An 18,927-nucleotide genomic window follows, 5' to 3' on the forward strand; every position below is an offset into this window, starting at 1 on the left:
TTTTTGTACATTAAACAGTTACAACTCATTTGGAAAAGTATTTGTCAGTTTGTTGATGTCTCCTGTCACCCAGAAATTCCACTCTTGATAAGATGAATGGATCCTGATGCCCACCAGGAGACATGTACACAATGTTCATAGCAGCAAAAATCTGGAAAGAACCTAATTTCCATCAACAGAAGAGTAGGTAAATAAACTGTGCTGTATTCATAGAATTGAATATTGCACAGCACGGGAAAAGAACAAAGTGCTCCATGCTGCAGTGTGTAAGAATGCCGCTGACTTAATGGTGAGTGAAACACTGCGTGGTTCCATTCGTATGAAGTTCAGGAACAGGCAAACAAATCTGTGATCTAAGTGATAAAACTTAAAATAATGGCTACCTTTGTTTTGGGGGGTATTGACTGAGAGGGGGCATAGGAAACATTACCTTGATCTGGGAGGTGGTTGCACAGGTGATACTTGTGTAAAACACTCACTGTGTTCTACCATTAAAATTTGTTCCTTTACTGTATGTATGTAACACCTCAACATAAGCAGTAATACCCCCATTCTCCCTTAAAGATTTTTAGAATAGCGTGTAGCATGCGTAGACATTTGGGCTTATGACAGTTCACCTCAGGCCAAGCTGCCAGAGGTGTGGACGAGGGATCGGCAAATGTTTTCTATAAAGGGCCAGATAGTAAATATTTTTGGCTTTGCAAGCCATATGGTCTCTGTTGCAAATTCTCGCCTTTGCCATTGCAGCCATAGACAATTCATAAACAAATGAGCGCGGCTGTGCTCCAGTGAAACTGTTTACATGGCTGTAGTTTGCCAATCTGTGGTGTAGAGCACTGTGAGAGGATGGGATCTAGGGACCCTCGTAGCGTGTTTCTGACCCAGCTTCCAAAGTACTTTGGATCTAATCAGGTGGTCTTACGGGAGGCAGGAGGGTGAGCCTGAGGGGAGAGCCGCTTACATTTGGTTTTCATTTCCGCTAATATAGACTGGTCTTTAGAATAAAATTCATTTCATGTATTCAGTATCAATGTGTATCTGCATAGTGCCTTATAACAATATTAGTTTTTTATCCTCGTAGGTCTCAAATCATATCAAGGAATTATTTGAAGCAAACAAAACCTTGGCTTGAAAAGAAGCAAGGCCTAAGGGCTAAAACCAATGATTTTTTATTATCTTTGCTCTTATACACAAGGGATTTAGTTGCCTCAGTTTAATCACAGATACTCTGCTAAGGAAGATAAGCCTTTGTGCAGAGGCTGGGCTGACGCTGGCATCTAACTATAAAATTAATCCTGAAATCAAGCATAGATTTGTTTTGCTGTTAGGGAAATAACTGTGTTTCAGACTGGTAGAATTTCTCATACTTTGCTGACTCTGCCTAAAACCATAAAGTAGAAGCCAAGTTAGCAAATACTCACCTGTGGCCTCTACTGGACTTTAATGAAATTAAATCCCTGAATGCACTTGACAATCTATTTGGGTAGAATTGGAAAATAATCTCCCATAGTTTTGGAGCTACAAGGAAGGAAACTTAAGTGGCCACCTAGTCCAGACTCCTCATTATCTAGAAGAGATCCTGACAGAGCAATTCTTAGTAATTTTTTCACCTTATTCACTTAATATTTATAGAGCCCCCAGTGATTCTCGCTTCCCGTGTGTTCACACCCCTGTGTAGTCTCTCCAACACTGGATAAGGCTGACCTCTGTAAGTAATAGGATACTGTGGAAATGACAGGGTGTGACTTCTGAGGCTGGGTCATAAAAGACATCTGGCTTCTGCCTTGCTGTCTTGGATTGATCACTCTGGGGGAAGCCAGCAACCATGTCATGAGGGCCCTCAGGGAGCTGGTGGAGAGGGCCACATGTGAAGGACCTGAGGCCTCCTGCCCATGACCAGCACTGTGTGCGCGTGCCATCTTGGAAGCGTATCCTTCAGTCCAGCCAAGCCTTCAGGTGATTGCAGCCCGCGCTGACATCTTGACAGCAACCGCTTGAGAGACCCTGAGACAGACCACACAAATAAGCTGTTTCCGAATTCTTGACCCAGAGAAACTGTGAGATAGTAAATGTTTATTGTTTTGAGCCACTATGTTTTGGGATCCTTTGTTATATAGCAAGAGATCAGTAATACAGACATTACAACTTCCCAGGTACTGAGTTCAGTGCTAGGTTTTTAATATGGTATGGTGTAGTGGTTAAGAGTGTGGGCTTTGATTTTGAATCCTGGCTTGGCCACTGATAACTTGCAACCTTGGGCACGTTACTTAACTTCTTTAAGCCTCAGTTTAATTATCTATAAAATGGAGATAATAGTAGTGACTACCCTATAGGGTTGTCGTGAAGATTCAAGGTGATAATATATACAAAATGCTTGGAAGAGAAACTGGTTTGTAGTAGGTAGTCAATAAATCTTAGCTGTTAGGATTCCGTGCTTTTGAGGAGTGGGGAGAGACAGACTTGTTACCAGTCATTTATAAGACATCATGGTGAGTGTGCAACAGAAGGCTGTGCAGTGCATCCTGGGAGCCACGGAGCAGTGTGTTAATTATCTAGGGGAGTGAATGTTGGCTTCACGGTGAAAATGGCATTTGAGTGGGCTTTGAAAGGAGAAAAATTCTGTAGGCAAAGTAGGTAGGTTGGGACATGCAGAAGTACTGGCTGGTGCAAAGGCAACACACGCGGAGCATGGAGCAGGAACGGGTGGTGAGATGCTCACAGTTGCTGGGGCACAGACTGCATGTGGTAGATGGGGGATGGGGCAGAAGGCATGACACGAGGTGAAATGTAGCAGAAGTAGATGAGGACCTTGTAAGCCATACTGAGGAACAGGCCATAGGGAACTGGTATAGTTTTCTTTGAGAGGCAGGAAACTTCATTTTTGGTTCCTTGGTCTTAGTCTTAAAGATCATGGCTTGGAAGATCATGGCTTGGAGACGGGAAAGATTGAGACCCCCTACGCCAGCTAGGAGTTTGGCAGGTGGTTCAAGAGAAGGATGGGGAGGGTCTAAACCTAGGCAGTGGCAGCGGTGAGGGGAAATAGGGAATGGGTAAGTTAAATCCCAAAAGATTGTTCTCAAATAATTGTGTAGTGATAATACAGGTAGTTTCCCAACTTTTCCACTGATGCTTTGAAGGACTCCCATAAAATGGAGAGTATAATTGCGCTGTGCAGCCATTCTTCACTGAGAACCATTAATGTGCCAAGCATTGTGCTGGATACTTTAGCATATGTTGTCTCTAATCTTTAGTAGGTCTATCTATAAGCTTGATACTGTGGGCCCTTTTACAGAAGAGGAAACTGAAGCTCAGGGAGGCCAAGTAACGTGCAAAAGAGCACACAACTAGTAAGTTGCGGAGATGGGAGTATAACCCAGCTTCTCTGATTACGTGCTCTAGGTCTTCAGCCTACACTGTTCAATGCCAGATAAGAAATGTGAGAATTACGTGAAAAGATACATGTGAACACACTGTGAAAAAGTTGAAAGCATGGTATGTTAGAGTAATGATTATATATTCTGCCCTCACCCATGTAGTGGGGGATTGTTTGTTTGGTATGGAAACAAGATATTATGGCATGTGGGGACAGCCAGGGGATGAGGATCAGAAGGTCGGGCGGTCTTCAGGTCGTGCTGATTTCATGTCTTAAAGGGCTGTCACATCAAGCAGCAGTTGATTTTTGCCGTCTCTAAGAGTGCTGTTCTCTGCGAGCCCTTTGGCTATGCCCGTGATCTCCTTCCATCCTTGGATTCCGATGGCGTGGGGACGTTATTTGAGAGATTTCATAAGCTACCTTAACAAGAATACTTTGAGCTACTCTCCCAAAACGTTGTCCTTCACAAAATTTACTCTGAAATTTAAAAAAAATGTGTTAAGTGAGCTGTAGTTAAGTCATGAGCAAAGTTCACATAGTTTGCAGACGTGCCACCTGATGCACTTAGCAAGGTTGTGGGACACCTGCTACAACTGTTTGCACATGTTCTTGTCCTGGTCTAGTCAAGGACTCTGGACGCCCTAATTACAGCCCCATGTCTCTAAGGCCCGACCAAGGAGGCGGCTGAGAATGACATTCTGGGTAGTGCCACCGAGGGACAGGCTGCCTTTCAGTGGGAAGCCCTGCAGTCTCATGGCATTCCTGTAACTGTTGAGTCCCAGGACCGATGCCTGGAGGCACGCATTTACCACCTGCTGTGCACTTGTGGAAACACTCTCGTGGGGCAGGACGCCTGCTGTTTCCAGACAGAGGACTGGGCAGGTTCGCTGCAGGGCTGGTAGCAGAAAGCACAGAATGGCTTTCAGGGTCAGTTTGATTCAAGAGGTGGGGGGTGAGTGGGACACACACTGGGAGCGACCTGGCTGTGAGCCCGAGTGAGCAGAGCATCAGGAAGCTGGAAAGGAGCCATGGCCAGGGAGTCAGGGAACAGTCTCACTAATTGGTCTTGAAGGTCACCGTCTCACTTGTCCTCCCTTGAAAAAAATCAATTGTCTTTGACCCTTAATACAAAAGTAGTTCACATTTACTGTGGAAAATCTAGAAAATTTTAGATAAGCTAAAAATATTTTTAAAGTTAATCATAATTTAAAAATAGCTACAGTTAATGATTTTGTTGAATCTCTCTCAAACTTATGTTTATCTACATACTTAAAAATTGAAATTAACTATGGACTCGTCCAGTTAAACTGTTTTTTCCCACTGAAAGTTGTAACAAGTATTTTTTTCATTTGTCACATATTCTTCTAAGTTACCATGCAGAGTATTCCACCATATAAAAGCACCTTACTTTCTTTAATTTCCTACCGAAAGACATTAAGGCTGTTCCACTATTGTTAAAAAAAAACCCAAAACTCTGTGATGAGTTTTGCGGCTAAGTCTTTGTGCAAATCTGAGACTGTTCTTTAGGGTAGATTCCTAGATGTGGAGGAATTGCTGAGTCAAATGGTATGCTCAATTTAAGGGATTTAAAAATATGTATTATCCTACTTCTCTTGAGAAAAGTGGTACCAGTTTATATTTTCACTAACAATAGATGAGATGGGTTTCTTTTACCATCGTAAAAGATACTGTTAGGCATCGTAAAGATACTGTTGGAGGAGATGAATAGAGACTCAGTTTTTTTCTTTTTCTTTTTTTTTTTGGTCTAATTGATAAGGGGAAAATGTTAGTCACATTTTCATTCTTGAGACCATTATCTCACCCCCAGATATGGCTCAGTGACCCCACACAGGCATTTGTTGAGCATCTGCTGTTTTCCCAGGCCTGGACTGAACATCACTTCCTCTAGTGTCAGTTTTGAATACCTAGGACAGCAATTGTGTGCATGAAAGGACTTGTTGGTACGTGAGTAGAGTATGAGATACTGAGCTGCACAGTGGTTCTCAAAGTGTGGTCCCTGGATCAGCATCACCTGTGATAAATGGGCTTTACCTGGTCCCATCCGTGACCTACCAAATCAGAAACTCTGGGGGTGCGCCCAGCAATTTATGTTTTAAGAAGATTTTAACCATCAAACCTCCACTAGATGCTGAAATTCGAGAACTGCTGAGCTATGAAATTGCAGTTCAAATGCAAAAGAGGTCAAACTTGGTTGGGTAAAGGTAAGGAGGCTAACTTGTCCTGGTTTGCCTGGGACTGTCCCAACTTTAGCACTGAAAGCTCCACATCCCAGGAGCCCCTTCAGGCCTGGGCAGACAGGGATGGTTGGTTATGCCGGTAAAGAAGAAGGGGTTCTCTTTGTTGCAGCCTGGAGGTAATTCTGGCAGGAAAAGAATAGAAGAGCCCGAAGAGTAGATTTCAAGACGGAGGGCAGATTTTAGAAGCTGCTTCCAGCTCGTCAGTTCTAGGCTGATAGATCTGGTGGCAGGAGGTTACCCGCAGGAAGCCAGCAGATGGCTAGGGCATCTTGCTGGATCCTTTGACATGAGTCACAGTTGTTAGAACTTGATATTTTCTGGAAAGGGGAGGGTTGGCATTCACCAAATTACTGCAAGATGCCAAATTGAAAAAAAAGCCACTATTAATCTTAGCAGTGAGATGACAATGAAATCCCTTTACAGCAAAAAGCATAACCAAAAGTGCTTTGTAACTGCAGCAATTTCCATGTCCCTACTGATGGCCCCCTAGATTCTAGAAGAATGGTATCTGGCTTATCTGATTATAAGAACTAATCCTGAATAAGATGTAACACTCTTTCTCTCTTAGAGTGAGCATTCATCCTGGATTTTCCAAAGCAGTTGCAATTAAAACTGTTTTTGTCCTTTTGTACAATCATAATTTATAAGCCGTGTAAAATTTCAGTTTTGAAAGAATAGTCTGCAAAATTATAATAAAAATATCTAGTCATATGTTACGAGCACAGTGTGGAGGAGCAGTGAAGAGAGGAGAATGAGACAGGACGGCTAATTTATATACATCAATTATTTTTCCTAAAGCAAGGTTTCTGAACTTGTTTGCATGTTAGAATCATCTGGGGAACTTTGAAAACATACTGCTGCTCAGGGCTCCATCCCAGACACTGTGGCTTGATAGGTCTGGGGCAGGGGCTTGGACCTGGGTATATTTTTAAAAACCTCCCCAAGGGATTCTAATGTACAGTTGGAGTTGAGAATCCTTATTCTGATCGAAGCCAGTGGGTTTCAACTAGGAGATGCACCGAAATAACTGGGGGCCTGTTGAAAGCTCTGGTCCCTACTGATCTTACAAATTTTTTGCCCATGAGCATACACACGTGTACAGATAACCCCTTTTCCAAAACACGCCTATGCGTCTACTCCCGTGTATCCAGTATCTCTTTACTGACTTTAAAAGACATTTCAATTAAAAATACACTTTTAGAGAGCTTTGGTATCAGTTCACCTTCCTGTTTAGATTTTGCAAAATGGAATTTTTTTTCTAGTTACGGCCTTTCCCCCTCACTGGATTGTAGGTTCTTTGAGGACATTTGTATGTTCAAAACTTACCTGAGTGGCTTGGAACATCATAGGTGCTCAGTAAATGTTAGTGGTCGCTGGTTATTTATGGAAGTTGCATCATCATGACCAAACCACACTTCTCCCAGTAGTTCTTATGATGGTATTTAAATATATTAACATCTCCAAAATTAGAGTCATAAACTATGTTCACTTAGTGAACTATAGAACTTGGAGCTATTGGGCAGGACAAATAAAATAAACAAGTCGGCAGAATTAACTACAGGTGAATCTCACCAGGAAGTATAATGATGTCGCTGAGATGGTACATCAGCAGTAAGCCTTGGAATGTAGATTGATACATGGATTAGTTCAGTAATATAAGCATATGCTTAATGCTTTTGAAAATAACTGTCGTGACATGTACTAGAATAAAGTCACATTAATACACCAATAAATCCATGCAAAAGACCAAACATTCTGTTATTTGACAAGACTAATAATATAATAATATTATATATATTATTATATATATAATATTATATATTATATATATAATATATTATATATATTATATAATATATATTATATAATAATAATATAAAAAAACTAATAGGGCTTCCCTGGTGGCGCAGTGGTTGAGAGTCCGCCTGCCGATGCAGGGGACATGGGTTCGTGCCCCGGTCCGGGAAGATCCCACATGCTGCGGAGCGGTTGGGCCCGTGAGCCATGGCCGCTGGGCCTGCACGTCCAGAGCCTGTGCTCCACAACGGGAGAGGCCACAACAGTGAGAGGCCCGCATACCAAAAAAAAAAAAAAAAAAAACTAATAATATAATACAATGTATTGATACAGTCAGCCCCTCAATAAAAGTATGACAAACACCCATAGTGATACACACTCCATGGAAAACCCTCTCTGGGGAAAAAGCACCTACAGCAAATATGGAAACAGATTGAATTAAACAGTTGAGTGTGCACATTGGCCTACACATTCTCAAGCCCATTGGATTCTCCTTTAGAACCTCCCCGCTGTCAACTTTTGGACTGAATTTACTTTGTCATTGGCCCCTGGCTGTGCCACTTCCGCCCCTGAGGCCGCTGGAGAGATCCTAACTGGACAAATTCAAATAATGCTGCTTCCTTCAAAGGAGTCAAAAGAGAGACTGAATTTGAGTGAACTGCTCCCAAATTTAGATGGAATTTGAGTTGCCTTGCACCATACAGTTGGCCCTCCATATCTAAAGGTTTCATCCGAAGGTTCGACCAACTGAGGATTGAATTCCACCCTTGGATATGGAGGGTATTAGTAAATTTTCGAAAGTTTGATGGAGAGAAAGGGAAGAAGCAGGTGCTCTGGGTTTTGAAGGCTGGTATTGAAAGTTGGAGGTCTCCCATCTTGTTAAATCTGACCAAACACGGAAACAATGTTTCCAGTCTGTATGTTTCCAGTCTGACTACAGTTGTCTTAAAATAATCACCATTTGTAAGTGTCAATATATAAAAAACAAAACCCAAAACTTACAAGTAACAAAACTGGAAGAAAATGCTTTCAGAATACTTGGCACATGATAACTTTCTTGAACCACACACTTAGGGAACTTAAAATTAATGTGGCAGTTATGTGAAAGCATACAAAGAATGTAGGGAAAAGAGATTATCCTCATTCAGTATTGTTAGGACCAAAGGACTCTGATCTAAATCAGTATTTTGTGTGAGTTTCTTTTTGTAGCATATGCCATAAAACCATAAAAGGGAAAATATCCTACTTTTATTCCTTGGTGTTACGGAGGGCTAAGAGGACATAGGGTGGTGGAATTTGCATGGAGCTAGGCAGAGCTTTTCATCTTGTTAATATTTGCATTCTGACTAAGAGTTTATTGAAAAAAACGTGCAAACTTCAAAACCGCACTAGCTCGGCCGTGATTGTAAGGGAATGGAACCAACAGAGTACCTAATCTAGAAGGTAAAGGAAAACCAGAACTTGAATAATGGAACATAGCCCCATTCTGGTGTTGAATATGGAAACTTCAAGAAGTAGCACATTGGTAGTACTAATAGTGTCATGTAATGTTTTAGACTTTGGCTAACACGCACTCGTAGTTATAGGTAATGTTTAGCCCCAGTCACCGTTTAGAGTTTCACAAAGTGCAGATTCCATTCACTCAACAAATACTTATTGAGTGCTTACCACGTGCCAGGCATTGTTTTGGAGATATTGCAGTGAGAGAATGGTAAAAATAAAAGTCCTTTTGTTATGGAGCTTGCATTCCAGTTGGGGAAAGACAGACAATACTTTATAAAGGATAAGTAAAATTTAGAGTATCATAGATGGTGGTACTATGATGAGCTATAAAGCAAGAAAGGGGGGTAGAGTAATACTTTCCTCCTTTAAAAAGCACTAGGGAAGGCCTTAATGAGAAGGAGGTGACATTTGAGTAAATATCTGAAGCTAGTTTTGTACATAGTAGTGGGAAGTTCTGGGCTGGGGGGAGAGGGGTGGGAAAAAAGGGAAATTATTAATTTTTTCCCCATCTCTCCATACAGTTTGAACTCTCTATACCTGAGGATATATGTTTGTTTTCTTAGGTCTGAGCTGTGGGGCAATGGGCTAATTTTGTTTTTTTCCTCTATATTTGCCTATACTAAAAAACCTAATTAATGTGATTTTACACTAGTAAAATGGACACTGAAACCCAGACACACTGAGGCATTTAACTTTTCCTGGAAAGATACAGCTACAGTTAGGATATAACTTTATGACTTTAAAGACCGACTAGTTGAACCTGACCCACTGAATGTGATCAGTTGTTTGGCAGTTGTGTCCTAAACAAAAGCACTCTATGGTCACCCTTTTGCTAAGATTCCAACTAGGTTAGTCAACATTCATTGATAGAGTTATGAGAAATGCCAGTAAAAGCAAAAGGCTGACCCAAGTAGAAAGCCTAAAGCAGGCCTTGTGATTTTCCTACATACAGATTTGAGAAAGAGAATTTTTTGCTACCAAAGAGTGAGGTTGTTACAACATATAGATACCAATATTTTCTTTTGTCAGAATGTTAGTGTTTGGAATTATTTAACCACAGTCTATTTTTGCTTGAAATAGGAATTTGCTGGTATTGACAAATGTATGAGCAAAAAACTACTATGTAAGCTTAGTTAACTATAAACTGTTTGGAATAACCTTTAGAAGAAATTTCTGTAATACACACACCTATTTATCTCTAAAAGAGTTCATTTTATTTTTTTAAATATTTATGTATTTATTTATTTATTTTTGGCTGTGTTGGGTCTTCGTTGCGGCATGCGGGATCTTTCTTTGTTGCGGCACACGGGCTTCTCTCTACTTGTGGCTCACGGCCTCTAGAGCGCACGGGCTCAGTAGTTGTGGCGCGCGGGCCTAGTTGCCCCGCGGCATGTGGGATCTTAGTTTCCCGACCAGGGATCAGACCCGCGTCCCCTGCATTGGAAGGCGGATTCTTAACCACTGGACCACCAGGGAAGTCCCTAAAAGAGTTCATTTTAATTATACAAGTTGATTACCTTTGATTAATCAATATTTAAAACATTACATTTATATCCAAAGCCCCTTTAACCACCCACCACCCCAAATCCCATTTAGCTCCAAGAGGTAAGTAACCACTATGACCACTTTGGTATGTATTTTACAGACCTTTTCTGTGAATTTTCATACATATACTCAAACTGATAGGATAGTTATCTTAAATATATAAATGGCATTTGTATATCTGTATCTATGCCTTGCTTTATTCCAACAGCATTTCTTCGAGAGTTTCCCACGCTAGAATATGGAGACCTGCCTCTTTCTTTTCATTTGCTGCACAGCAGTCCATAATATGGTTATACCATCATTAGCTCATTCCCCTCCTGTTGAACATCTAGGTTGTTGCACACTTTCCTCAGTTACAGCAACGCAGCAATAAACATATTTAGCCATGGCACCACAGTTCATGACAGCCAGTGACTGGGCCGTGGTTCTTGAAGTGTGGCCCCCAAACCATCAGCATCACATCACAGGGGAACTTGTTAGTGATGCAAATTCCTAGCCACCTCTCTGAACCTACTGACTCAGAAGCTCTGAGGGTGAGGCCCAGCAATCTGTGTTTCAGTAAGTCCTCCAGGTGATTCTGATGCATGACAAAATTTGAGAACCGCTGGTGGGAATATATATGTGTACATATACACATAGATGTGTACATACGTAGTCAGTTCTGCTGTAATGCGACATGTGGCCCTAAACATCACTGCACTATGCAAAACTGTGCAATAAAAGCCACAAGGCTTATGGGACAAATGGGGTTGGGGCGCAGCAATCAAAAACTATCAGTGACACGTGAAAACAAGCTAGGAGCCTAATAAAAACGATAGCACGGTTTTACACGTGTTAAACGGGTAAATACATAAACGCTACAGTAAATATGGTGCTTTCCCTTAAAAAAAAGACCTGAAGTTTGCTTGGGGAAGTTGGCATTGGAGGGCTTGCAGCTTGTGAGTTACTGTGTAGTGGTGGAAGGAGGTTTATCTGAAAAGTTTTAACACCAGATGTGGATGGGTAGGGCTTCTAACACATGGGGGACAGAGGTAGCTGGTCCACGTTAGGATGTGTGCGTTTTGTGTACTCTTAAGCAGCTCAGTTCATTTGGGTGCAGTTTTCTGCTTTCATCTAGCATTTCTCATGGACAAAATTGTGCATAAGAAAATGTGAAATTGGAGTTACGTTCCAGTCTTTTCCCTGCTACTTCAATCGTGTTGGAACAAATTTACCTTTTCAATACAAGCGTTATAGCAGACCTGGCTCTATATACCTATGCATACATTTACACATGTAGTACACATAAAAGGACTCATACGTGACAGAACGCTGTATTTACACTTAATATTTTTATTGCTTAATAATATCTGTTAGAGCCTTTTTCTTATCAGCATGCAGTTACTCATTTTTTAAAATGGCGTTTAAAGCATTGAGAGATGACTAAATTGCTTTCCAAAATGCTTGCAAGAATTTATATTCCCACCAACATGCTTCCTACACCCTGGTGAGTATTAGGTATTATTAAATTTATGAATTTTTGCCAGTCCGATAGTTAAATTTCTCTTTCCTCCCTCTCCTTCCCTCTCTCCTATCTCTCACGTTCATATGTATGCGTACATATATACACACACACACACTTACATTGTGAGGAATGTCTCCCATAAATATACTGATAGAAAAAGGAGCTTGAAAAGTGTGAAATAGGTGGTGAGGCAGTGCTGAAACGGGAAGAAGAGGAGATAAAATGGATATGCAAGAAAAGGTAAGAAAAGCCTATTAAAAAGGGAGATGAAAAGAAAGAGAATTCCCTTTCCATTTATTTAATTATTTTTCACTTCTACCTTTGCTAAATAGAGCTCATTCGCTTTATGAGATAAGATATTGAGTTGGCCCTGTTGGGATTTGATCTATCACTCTTGCCAGTTGACATCTCCAAAAATGCAGCTTAAACAGTTAATCCATTCACTTGAGCAAAATGGTCCTAAGGGCATCAGATTCTTCTGTTGATCAGTGTTGGGTTCCATGGCCCTGACAAGCTGCGAAGATACAGCTGATCAGGGGAGTGTGATGGCTGCGGTCTGCGCTTCTGGGGCCTCTAACAGCAACAGCGGCAGAAAGGAGGCTCGTGCAGGTGTCAGATGTTTTCCTGTAAAGGGGTTGGCAGTGGACATAAATGCTTCCAACTGGGCACATTACCAAGCAGGAAAGCCATAATGATTTAATAATTAAGTCACATTGGTCTATGATCATTGTTCTTATTGGGAAATATCATTGCTTTTTGTTGATATATTATGTGAGACAGAATTTTCATATAAACACTGTGATTTGCATATATATGTAATATATATTTGCATATATATATCCAAGTCAGAATGACTTACTAAAAGTAATCACCAAAAAGATGATGGAATATTGATATAAAGATGCCAAAGATATTTAAGAAAATGTGGAAATTATGAAGATTAATATGACATTGCCCCTCCAGAGTCAGATGCATTTTCCTTTATGTGAAAGCAGCAGGAAGAGAGAGGACTACTAGCTGGATCCAGCTCTGTTTTACAATTAGGTTTTTGCACCCTGAAATCTCAAACTATGATATTATTAAAAAATATAAATAATATATGTATATGAATTACACAGAATTAATATTTCACTTCTAAATTAAGAATGTGCTTTCCTACCCTCGCTTCTCGTAGTGTCCTGTCTTGGAGGAGAGGTAGACAGATTGTTGAGAGGGAGAGAGGGAAGATAAAACATTTGAACTCTTATAAAAGAGCTTTTAGTCTCCAGCAGCTTTGAGCAGTGGCTCTGGAGCAGGCAAGGATGTTGCAGAAGGTATCTCTCTCTCTCTGTCATTTTCTTTGTTACTATTCTTTGCATTCCCAGTTGTGATGGCTTGTAAGTGCAGCTCCTAGGATCAACCCCAGGGAACAAAATTTAGTGGTGACTTGCAATGGCAGAGCAAAACAAGGCATTTCTCCCACTCATCTGCACCAGGGCCAGCTACATAATTTGTGGGGCTTAGTACAAAATGAAAATATGGGGACCTCTTTTTCAGAAAGCAGGGAAAAGTGCCGTAAAGGGGCTAAAATATATAGCTTTGTCCTGTCTTCTACAGCCTCTCTTTCTCTAGACTTGTCACAGTATTTTTTATTTGCTATTTAATACCATTGTAAGTTGTAAGAAAAATTAAAAATTTAAATCATCAGCATAATTTTACCATTCATCTTTATATTGTGCAATGCCAAAACAAATACAGATATAAGAACTTTTCTTTAAACAATATTTATTTATTTGGTTGCTCTGGGTCTTAGTTGTGGTAGGTGGGCTCCTTAGTTGCGGCTCGAGGGCTCCTTAGTTGTGGCTCGCCAGCTCCTTAGTTGCAGCATGTGGGCTCCTTAGTTGTGGCATGCAGCCTCCTTAGTTGAGGCATGCGAACTCTTAGTTGCAGCATGCATGTGGGATCTAGTTCCCTGACCAGGGATTGAACCCAGGCCCCCTGCACTGGGAGCATGGAGTCTTATCCACTGTGCCACCAGGGAACTCCCCAGATAAAAGAACTTTTAACTGAGATGTGGAATTGACGAAATTGTAGTTTGTATTTTCTAGCTTGTACATGAGTATGTATTTTCTTCTTGCCAGAACAGTGGAAACACTGCATAAAACTAACTCAGTTGGTTTTACTTCATTTCTTATATACATGTACATTCTACCAACACTCTCTACCTTTGGCTTACTGATGAGTAAGAAAGGACTGAAAGGAAAAGAAACTATGGGTTGTCCTATCTTTCCCTTTCCTTCTACGTCATCATTTCGGTATATGTGGTTGACTGATACAGGAGTAAGAAAGAGTATGACAGACTTCCTTGGCCATTCATGTTTCTTAGAATGCCACTGCTGCCCTTTGGTGATCAAAGAAAATTCTGCTTCCAACAGAAAGAGCCCGAAGAGGGCTGTCAGAGCTCCCACATACTCAGTCCTAGATGTAATATGCTTACCTTGTACTCGTTTTGAGTCTTGCTGAATTCACACATACTGTGGGTCTACTGGAGTTCTGCACTCCCAGGGAGCATCTTGGATGCTGCATACAAATGGAGCATAAAAGGAACCGTGGACAGGAATATTTTGCATGGCCGCTTTGCTCGCATGCATGCTTTCTTGTCCCCTTGGTCTCCACTTCCAAAATCACATTCAAACATAAATTTATTAAGCATTTCATACAGTGACAGCAGAGCATTAATTTCATTGCAGGGTCCTTCTGCACGGGGGCCCCGTGTGACTGCATTGGTCGTGTGCCCATGAAGCTGGCCCTTTCTGTATCAGGGGAAGCCACAAGACAGCTGGAAGCCTCTTGCATGCGCTGTTTATGAAGGAACCCAGTTCACGGCAGCCTGGACACTGCCAATAGTGTATCCGTGCGAAATAGTTTCCTTGAAACTGATGGAATGCACTGATTTCAAACTCAGTTGAATTAATATCATCTTAGAGATAGTTGGATCTCTTAGAGGGGTCCCAGCTCCATGAGGAGTACCTTTAAGATGGGCCTTTGGAACTTCAGTGCCAAAGCTAGAACCAGGTACTCATCATTAAATCAATCCCTACGTCCCTTACAATTTTGTTTGTCTTTCTCCCAGGATTTCCAGCAGGAGAGCTCCAGAAACCTTTCTTTTGGGGAACAGAATATCCTCGGTAAGTAAACTAATAAAGAAACCACTTACTGACAAGTAACGAAGAATATGATGTTTTGGCAGAGCATAGAAAATAAAGTCAAAGGAACAAAGCTAGTGGTTGTTGAGCAAAAAGAAGGCTTAGAACCTGGCATGGGTCGGCCCCACTCTCGCCATGTTAGGTATTTGTTTTCTGATTCTTGTTGCCAGGGTGTATGACGAGGTAGGAAAGCCAACCTATACACAGGTAGCTTTCATTTTTTATGCATTTGTTCACTTATACATTGACTCATACTAGAAAAATGTGGACCTTGAAGGATTCTTAGGATTTGAGTTGATGGTGATGGGTCCAATACAATTCCAGAGGGAAGAAACAACGTGAGAAAAGGAAAGAAAATTGCTTTTCGAATAGCAAAGAGTCTGGTTTGGCTGGTCCAAGTGTGATTCCTCCATCTTCCAAACGAGCAAAGTTGCATTTCTTTGACCATTCATCCATAGTCACATCTCCTCCTTTTTTTTTTTTGTTTTTGAATTTTATTTTTTTATACAGCAGGTTCTTATTAGTTATCCATTATATATATATTAGTGTATATATGTCAATCCCAATCTCCCAGTTCATCACACCACCACTGCCCCCTGGCCACTTTCTCCCCTTGGTGTCCATACGTTTCTTCTCTACATCTGTGTCTCTATTTCTGCCCTGCAAACCGGTTCATCTGTACCATTTTTCTAGGTTCCACATATATGTGTTAATATACGATATTTGTTTTTCTCTTTTCTGACTAACTTCACTCTGTATGACAGTCTCTAGATCCATCCATGTCTCTACAAATGACCGAATTTCGTTACTTTTTATGGCTGAGTAATATTCCATTGTATATATGTACCACATCTTCTTTATCCATTCATCTGTCGACGGGCATTTAGGTTGCTTCCATGACATGGCTATTGTAACTAGTGCTGCAGTGAACATTGGGGTACATGTGTCTTTTTGAATTATGGTTTTCTCAGGGTATATGCCCAGTAGTGGGATTGCTGGGTCATATGGTAATTCTATTTTTAGTTTTTTAAGGAACCTCCGTACTGTTCTCCGTAGTGGCTGTATCAATTTACATTCCCACCAGCAGTGCAAGAGGGTTCCGTTTTCTCCACACCCTCTCCAGCATTTGTTGTTTGTAGATTTTCAGATGATGCCCATTCTGACTGGTGGGAGGTGATACCTCATTGTAATTTTGATTGGCATTTCTCTAATAATTAGTGATGTTGAACAGCTTTTCATGTGCTTCTTGGCCATCTGTATGTTTTCTTTGGAGAAATGTCTATTTAGGTCTTCTGCCCATTTTTGGATTGGGTTGTTTGTTTTTTTAATATGGAGCTGCATGACCTGTTTATATATTTTGGAGATTAATCCTTTGTCAGTTACTTCATTTGCAAATATTTTCTCCCATTCTGAGGGTTGTCTTTTGGTCTTGTTTATGGTTTCCTTTGCTTTGCAAAAGCTTTTAAGTTTCATTAGGTCCCATTTGTTGATTTTTGTTTTTATTTCCATTACTCTAGGAGGTGGATCAAAAAAGATCTTTGTGATTTATGTCAAAGAGTGTTCTTCCTATGTTTTCCTCTAAGAGTTTTATAGTGTCCAATCTTACATTTAGGTCTTTAACCCATTTTGAGTTTATTTTTGTGTATGGTGTTAGGGAGTGTTCTAATTTCATTCTTTTACGTGTAGCTGTCCAGTTTTCCCAGCACCACTTATTGAAGAGACTGTCTTTTCTCCATTGTATATCCTTGCCTCTTTTGTCATAGATTAGGTGACCATAGGTGCGTGGGTTTATCTCTGGGCTTTCTATCCTGTTCCATTGATCTATATTTCTGTTTTTGTGCCAGTACCATATTGTCTTGATTACTGTAGCTTTGTAGTATAGTCTGAAGTCACAAGTCTGACTCCTCCAGCTCCGTTTTTTTCCCTCAAGACTGCTTTGGCTACTTGGGGTCTTTTGTGTCTCCATACAGATTTTAAGATTTTTTGTTCTAGTTCTGTAAAAAATGTCATTGGTAATTTGATAGGGATTGCATTGAATCTGTAGATTGCTTTGGGTAGTATAGTCATTTTCACAATATTGATTCTTCCAATTCAAGAACATGGTATATCTCTCCATCTGTTGGTATCATCTTTAATTTCTTTCATCAGTGTCTTATAGTTTTCTGCATACAGGTTTTTTGTCTCCCTAGGTAGGTTTATTCCTAGGTATTTTATTCTTTTTGTTGCAGTGGTAAATGGGAGTGTTTCCTTAATTTCTCTTTCAGGCTTTTCATCCTTAATGTATAGGAATGCAAGAGATTTCTGTGCATTAATTTTGTATCCTGAAACTTTACCAAATTCATTGATTAGCTCTAGTAGTTTTCTGGTGGCATCTTTAGGATTCTCTATGTATAGTATCATGTCATTTGCAAACAGTGACAGTTTTACCTCTTTTCCAATTTGTATTCCTTTTATTCCTTTTTCTTCTCTGATTGCCGTGGCGAGGACTTCCAAAACTATGTTGAATAATAGTGGCGAGAGTGGACATCCTTTTCTTGTTACTGATCTTAGAGGAAATGCTTTCAGTTTTTCACCATTGAGAATGATGTTTGCTGTGGGTTTGACATATATGGACTTCATTATGTTGAGGTAGGTTCACTCTGTGCCCACTTTCTGGAGAGTTTTTTTTTTTTTATCATAAATGGGTGTTGAATTTCATCAAAAGCTTCTTCTGCATCTATTGAGATGATCACATGGTTTTTATTTTTCAATTTGTTAATATGGTGTATCACACTGATTTGCGTGTATTGAAGAATGCTTTCATCCCGGCGATAAATCCCACTTGATCATGGTGTATGATCCTTTTAATGTGTTGTTGGATTCTGTTTGCTAGTATTCTGTTGAGGATTTTTGCATCTATATTCATCAGTGATATTGGTCTCTAATTGTCTTTTTTTGTAGTATCTTTGTCTGGTTTTGGTATCAGGGTGATGGTGGCCTCATAGAATGAGTTTGGGAGTGTTCCTTCCTTTGCAATTTTTTGGAGAGTTTGAGAAGGATGAGTGTTAGCTCTTCTCTAAATGTTTGATAGAGTTCACCTGTGAAGCCCTCTGGCCCTGGACTTTTGTTTGTTGGAAGATTTTTAATCACAGTTTCAATTTCATTGCTTGAGTCACATCTTCTGACTCTCCTCTTCTGCCTTCTCCTCCACTTTTTTTTTTTTTAAGCCAGTTATTACTGTGGACAACTGGGACTCAGTTTTGCTGGGGAACTGTAGAATATGCTTCAGCATGATTCCATCTCAGGAGCAAAGGAGCTGGGGTATTTGTCATCCAACTCACTTTCCATCATTAATTGAGGACTGCCAGCAGGTGTATTAACTCCCTGGCATTGCCCAGTATAGGCCTGGAGGGCTCTGGTGGCCAGAGAAAGCCCTCGGGCGACTAGTTTCAGGTGCTGGCAGTTGGAAGCTGTCAGATTGGTGTGCTTCAAAATGGTGAGTGCCCAGGGACAGACAGCAGCAGGCATCGACAAAGCCTGCTATAGGGAAGCGCTATCATTAGCATAAATGAAAATTATCCGTGTGTATTGACCAAATCCATTAATATCATCCCAGGTCTCAGCTGCATAGTTTTCATCAGTGTTCGGGTATTTGGAATCCATTTTTTCTATTGTTGAGATTAGAAATTTATATATATTTCCATAAAATTAAGGGTTTAGGCTAAATATTTGCTAAGCTTGCTTCAAACTAAAAAAGTCCTAGAAGTCTTTGATCCTGCTTAT

At 40.5% G+C, this 18,927-nt stretch overlaps 1 protein-coding gene across 1 annotated transcript in view; it reads left to right on the plus strand.

Annotated features, from left to right (window-relative positions):
• Nucleotides 1–18,927, plus strand: part of PHEX (phosphate regulating endopeptidase homolog X-linked) — a 198,222-nt gene that overhangs the window by 150,747 nt on the left and 28,548 nt on the right. The window contains 1 exon segment of the mRNA XM_032619721.1: nt 15,093–15,147. Within this exon segment, the coding sequence (XP_032475612.1) occupies nt 15,093–15,147 (55 nt within the window).

The sequence above is a fragment of the Phocoena sinus genome, chromosome X (assembly GCF_008692025.1).
Source record: "Phocoena sinus isolate mPhoSin1 chromosome X, mPhoSin1.pri, whole genome shotgun sequence".
In the NCBI taxonomy this organism is placed as follows: Eukaryota; Metazoa; Chordata; class Mammalia; order Artiodactyla; family Phocoenidae; genus Phocoena; species Phocoena sinus.